Source organism: Hippopotamus amphibius, chromosome 5, assembly GCF_030028045.1.
Source record: "Hippopotamus amphibius kiboko isolate mHipAmp2 chromosome 5, mHipAmp2.hap2, whole genome shotgun sequence".
NCBI classification, from domain to species: Eukaryota; Metazoa; Chordata; class Mammalia; order Artiodactyla; family Hippopotamidae; genus Hippopotamus; species Hippopotamus amphibius.
Window position 1 is genome coordinate 27,470,489 of NC_080190.1, and position 6,000 is coordinate 27,476,488.

Here is a 6,000-nt window from a genome sequence, read left to right on the forward strand (position 1 = left end):
TGTACCTGGCAGAGCGTAAATAAATCAATAATAATAATAATAAGCTAACTAAAAATTAGCATAATTGCTGTCTTCCAACCTCAAGTAAAGCTGTGAGTTTCCTGGCAGCCAGGCAAAAACTTCTAATCATTAGAAAAAAGACATTTACATACATACATTTACATAAAGATAGCATTCCATTTCTTTTCATATTACAGAAACTTTCCCCCTTCTTAGTAAAGAATAACTCAGACTAATGATGTAGAGCTATATCCAGGAAAGGCTTCAATGCAGGCATTTTTAATCAGGAAGGAAAATTTTCAATGAGATCTGGATTAAGGATCTAACCAGTCTGGGGGAGTTACAGTTGGTGTTGTTGGGAGAAAGAGGAAAGGAGAAAGAGGAAAAAAGAAGAAAAAGTCTTCAAATCATCCCTCACAGCATTATTCAGTAGAAAAAAACAATAGCAGGTTGACTGTTCACATTACTTCATAACTGAATTAGAAAGTGAAGAAGAAAAAAAATCAGATGAAATATTTTAACTAACACAGAAGAAAGAAATAACACAGTTATTAGTAAGGTGAAAGTGACCAAACTCATCAAAAAAAGATCAAGGAAGGGAAGGTGAAAAATCAATTATTCCTACAGTTTAATTAACAAGCACCCACTCTATCCTTTTAAGATTATGGCTTAAATTTCCCATTTGCAATCAACTGTCTTCGCCTGCTCTGCTGAATATGCTACTAGCTTGAATGTACCTTTAACTCTACTGTCTTCTCAACTGACTACATCATTCTGGTTACACACAAAACCAAAATCTTCTGCCCCCCCCCCTTTTTTTTAAGAATTCATGGGAAAATATTAGCAATCCAATCATTTAAAGGATACATTTCAAAGAAAATACTGTGAGAGGTAATTTGGGGAGGGGGAAAAGTTCCTAGTAAAAATAAATCAGTCATAGGAAAGCTGTTCAAGGACAATCAAACACAAATTTCAAAATAAAGTAAATTTTGAAATTTTGAGTCAGGGGCAGGATTAATGAGTTGCAAGGTGCAGAACTAAATTCTCAAAGAAAAATAAGATACAGAAGCGAAGAAAAGACTTCAGCAGGGAGTACACACCAGTGCTACCAATCCATCGGTAGATATGTAAAAATTCCGAATAAAGAAAAACACTGAATATATTATCCATATCAATATTGGGAAATCTAGCAACAAAAAGAAAATAAAGTATTTCAAAGCCATTTTCGAGCATTTCAAGATATTTTTCTGTATTACAGATACTACTACAAAATGAAAGAGACTGGTTAGATGCTCTAATTAACAATTTACTAGTGAAAGAATAATGACGTCCCAAAAGAAGCTCTGTCACCTAGAGATAATGGACATTTTCTTTTTACTGTTTAAGAATCCAGAAGAATCTCCTTCTGCTTTTAGATGCAAATTACCAATCTCTGAAGCACATTCTGCTCTATTCCTTTATCTGAAAATTACTGCAATGTGATCCTGTTCCGGAGAGGACACCATTCAGGCAGGAAAATGGAATTAGGACAACTACACACTCTATGTTCAGATCATCACATCCAGTGAGCTGTCACCACTTACACATGGCCTTTTTCAGTGGAAAGACCACTATCCGTGATCAAAATTCTATTTGAAGAAGGAAAAGTTAGTTTTGAGGACTATCAGTTCATTAAAGGTTACATACACATTCTAATATAATACATGAACATGCATCAGCATCATAATTTAAAAACTCAGTATCCCCTGGCTTTCAAATAACAAAACTAGCTATTTACTGGAAACGTTTTTAAAGCCAGAATTTCAGTGATAATAGTATGAGTTGCCATTTACCTGTTCATTACATGGTAAAACAAACCAAAAATACCACAATGCAAGAAAGGTGAGCACACCACACTCTGCACTTTTCTTCCCTGGTAAAACTCCCTGGAACAGTGACTTGGAGACATACTCCACTTTAATGTAGCAGGTGATCAAGGTTAAAAAGAACACTTTTAAACCAGAAAGTCTCAAGAAATAAATAAACCATAATAGAGGAATTCATCCCATTGTTAAAGATCCAAGCTTTCTGGCAAAACCACACTTGGTTTGGGAAATTTTATTTGTGCTAAGGTAAACATAAACAAATAGTGAAGAAAGCTAGGCAAGACAGAGCCTCATAAAAGGTTAACTCACCTCTAGTCTTTAAAAGTTATATATTAACAAATAGCTTTAGTTTTTTAAAAACCCTCTTTTCTAGCTAAGGCAAGTCATCCAAATGAGTGAATTTTTTGGTGATACCTGGCTTATTCCATCCCCTATTCTCAAAAGCAGATCCTAATCTCTCCCACAGGTCACCAGACAACCGGGAACAGAAGCTACTGAAAATGCACTACCAATCTCTGAAACCTCCGTGATTTTATTGGGTTTAGAAAAGCTATTTAAACATTTCCCAAATGCCTGCAATTAGCACATATCAACAAAATGGCACAGCATGGCATCAGCGGGCCCCTACTTTCATCTACTCACTCAGAATCCGGCAATGAATGCAGCAGACCTCTCAGGGCCAGACTGCAGAGGGGAGAGTACCATGCACAGAAAATAGGGAACTTGCTTTCGGATATGGGAAAAACCAAGTGATGGCAGTCTTGTGCTTTTAAAGAACCTACAAGCGCTTACTAGTTTTCAATCCATCCCCAAATCCATGCCACCCTTTCAACTTTGCAATTAAAAGAGAGGAGAAATTCCGGTCAACTGGCCTTGGGGGGGTTGGTCTGAGGGTAGAGGACTCAAGTAGGGAGGAGGATGGAGAGAGAGAAAGAGCAAGCCAATGAAAGATACCAAAATTTCCCACCTTTCTTAAATTCTTCCAGCATAGCGTCCAACTTGGTGTCATTGAAAACAAAGTGCAAGGGGTGGTTATAAAATTTAGTGATGGTTTTCAGGGGAGTACAGTCATCTGGATCCACGAAGGCCAAGTCTTTGACAAAGAGGAGGTCCACGATGTTGGAGCGCTCCCCCTCAAATACTGGAATGCGAGTGTAGCCGCTCTCCATGATCTCCGACATGGTGTTGAAGTCCAGAATGGCTTCGCCGGTGATCATGAAACAGTCCCGGAGGGGAGTCATCACGTCCTCCACCGTCTTGGTGCGGAGCTCCAGCGCCCCTTGGATGATGTTCAGCTCCTCCTTTACGAGGTCGTTGTAGGGATCTGTGACCCGGAGCATCTCCAGCAGTTTTTCCCGGTTATAGACGGTGCCTATCTCCTGGCCCAGGACGCAGTCCAGCAGTTTGCTGACCGGGTAAGAAGCGGGGAAGGTCATCATCATGAAAAACTTGGTGAGGAAGATGGTGTTGGCCCCCACAGCCAGGCCGTGCCGCGAGCAGATGGCCTGGGGCACGATCTCCCCGAAGATGACGATGCCGATGGTGGAGACCACCACCGCCACGAGGCCTGAGCCAGCGATGTCGTCGAGCAGGATGGTGAGCGTGGTGTTGACCAGCACGTTGCCCAGCAGCAGCGAGCACAGCAGGTAGTTGCCCTGCCTGCGCACGGGCTCGATGCGCTTGGCGTAATTCTTCTCCTTCTCCGTGCCGCAGTTCTGCACGATGCGCAGCTCCATCGGGTCCAGGGCCATGAGTCCCAGGTTGAGGCCGCTGAACATGCCCGACAGGCACAGGAGCAGCGAAATGAAGATCACCTGCAGCCAGAAGGGCAGCAGGAACTTCTTCTCCTCCCCCACGATCATCTTGGTGTCCTCGCCGTCGTGATAAATCCAGGTGGTCTCGGCCCACGGGGGCGGCGGGAGCCCGGCCACCCCGGAGCCGCCCTTGCCCCCGACGGCGCCCCCCGCAGACGCCGGGCCGCCGGCACCCAGGGCTGGCGTGGAGAGCGACGTGCACAGGTAATAGGACTTGCTCTTCTCCATCTTGCGCAGCGGTTTGATCTCGATCTCGATGATGCCTGATGTACGGCGGTTGAGAATGATGTGCGGCAAGATGATGATATCTGATGTGCGGATGCCGCAGCGCTGGGGGCCGCTGTCCGGCTCCGGCGGCGCGGGGCCCCCCAGCCCGCGCTCGCCCGGGCTGTGGGGCCGCCGCTCGTGCTCTGTGAAGGCAATGCGGGACCACGTCTCGTTGTTGATGTTCTGCCCGTACACCCGCAGCTTGACCCGGGTCCGCTCGCTCACCCGCAGCGCCCCCCCTTCCATGAACGACACGTCGTTCGTGTCCTCCAGCCGCAACCCGATGATCACCGTCTCCTCGTTCTCGCCCGCCGCTGCGCAGCCGCCCGCGCCGCACCAGCAGCTCAGCAGCAGCAGCGGCAGCAGCCGCCCCGCCGCCGCCTGCAGGACCCCCCGGCCGCGGGCGCTGAGGCTGCGGCGCACGGCCATCTTCCAAGTGGGCAGTGCGGCGGCTGCCTGCCCGCCCGCCATCTTTACTTCGGGTTCACAAGCGCCACAGCCAATCATAGGGTGGCTGCACCCGCTGCGGCTTCATCCTTCCCACCCGGCGGCGCGAGCGCAGGCACTGGCCCCTGGGAGAAACGGCAACGCAGCGCTCGCACCCACTGCTCAGCCGTCCGCCTCCCTGACTGACACTGACTCGACCCGGGCCAGCTCGGGAACCTCGAGGCTGGCGGGCGCGAAGAGAGGGCGGGGTAAGCGCCAGCTGCTCCCTCGAGAGGCAGGCCGGCCAGCCAATCACGAGCGGGTGCCCGCCCTCCCAGCCAGGGGGCTGGAATGGGGGCGTGGCCGCGAGCGACGCCTCAAGCCAATGGCAGGATAAGTGGGCGGGGAGACGGGGGCCAGTGTCCTCCTCAGCACGCCAAGTTTCCAGCTGAAAGGCGCGTGACTCTTGTGTATGTGCGAGGGGAGGAGGTGTGGCCAGCCGGAGCCCGAGAGCCAGTCACAGACGAGAGTTGAAAGATCGGGGGCGGGGCCCCTCTCCCGGGGGCCAATGAAAAGGGGCCGTTCGCGGGTCCAACGTCCCGGAGGGACCTCGGTAGTACCACCCGGCCCCTAGGTTGGCCAGCTGGAGTAATGTCCTACGGCCCGAGGCGGCCGGTTCTCACCGAGCCACGCTGCTTGCTCCCGCGTGCTCGATGCACATGCAGCGAGGGCTGCACCTTCCTGCCCTAGGAGCCCGAGAAGCCGACTAGGGAGGCTTAAGATGCACATTGGCCTAAAATGAAGCCGGGCCGCCTGCCGCGCCCCCTTTCCGTCCGCGTGCGCGCCTCTCCGCTCGGGATAAGCGGTGGCCGGTGGGCCCCAGCACCGCACAGACCCGCTCTGCCGGAGCCTCTCGCTTATCCCTAAGGGACAAGCGCCCTCTGCAGCTCACGGTCAGGTGGCGCCATCTGCCGGTGGCACTGACGCCCTGCAGCGCTTTCCAGGTCCGTGGAAAACCCCACAAGGTGTGTGGGAGGTGAGGAAGTTAAAGTCCTTCCCCATCTTCCAAGTCATAAGAATCCCTTAATTTTCTTACTGAAAGTATATATTCCCTGGCCCCATCCCATATTTACTGAATGGGTAGGGCTCAGGAATCTGTATTGCTAACAGGGACTCGGCAAATTTGGGAAATGGGAGCAGACAGACCTCCTAAGCATAAGGCTCATTCTAAAACACACTGACCAAACCCTGCTAGGTTCATTGGTCACTAAGGAGGAAAAGATCCTGAAAACCTAGGACTCCCAAGCCCATTCTGTATCTGGAGGAGATGCAGCAGGAGAGTTGTTGCCAAAGTGGGGTTTTTTTCTTGCAACTTAAACATCTGAAAAAGAATTCTTTTCTTTTTTAATTCTGCAAGCACATTTTCTTCCCTGTTTGTAAACCAAACATTTTTTATTAATTTCTAGTAGAGATGACTGCAGTGCCCTCCTCACTGGTCTCTGCTCTTCTACACTTGCCCCCTTCCCTTCTCAACCCAGCAGCCAGAGTGGTCTCGTTAAATAAGCCGCTGTCCCTTCCTTGTTTGAAACCCTACTGTGGCTTCCCAGCTCATCACAGTAAAAGCCACG

The 6,000-nt window shown here is 49.5% G+C and overlaps 1 protein-coding gene across 2 annotated transcripts in view; it reads right to left on the reverse strand.

Moving 5' to 3' along the window:
- CNNM2 (cyclin and CBS domain divalent metal cation transport mediator 2) overlaps window positions 1-4,561 on the reverse strand; it is a 144,438-nt gene extending 139,877 nt beyond the window's left edge. For both annotated transcript variants that reach the window (XM_057736063.1, XM_057736062.1), the window contains exon 1: window positions 2,833-4,561. In XM_057736063.1, coding sequence (XP_057592046.1) covers window positions 2,833-4,453 — 1,621 coding nt within the window. In that variant the 5' untranslated portion in view covers window positions 4,454-4,561. The remainder of the gene's footprint in view (window positions 1-2,832) is intronic.
- Between the last annotated feature and the right edge of the window lie 1,439 nt (window positions 4,562-6,000).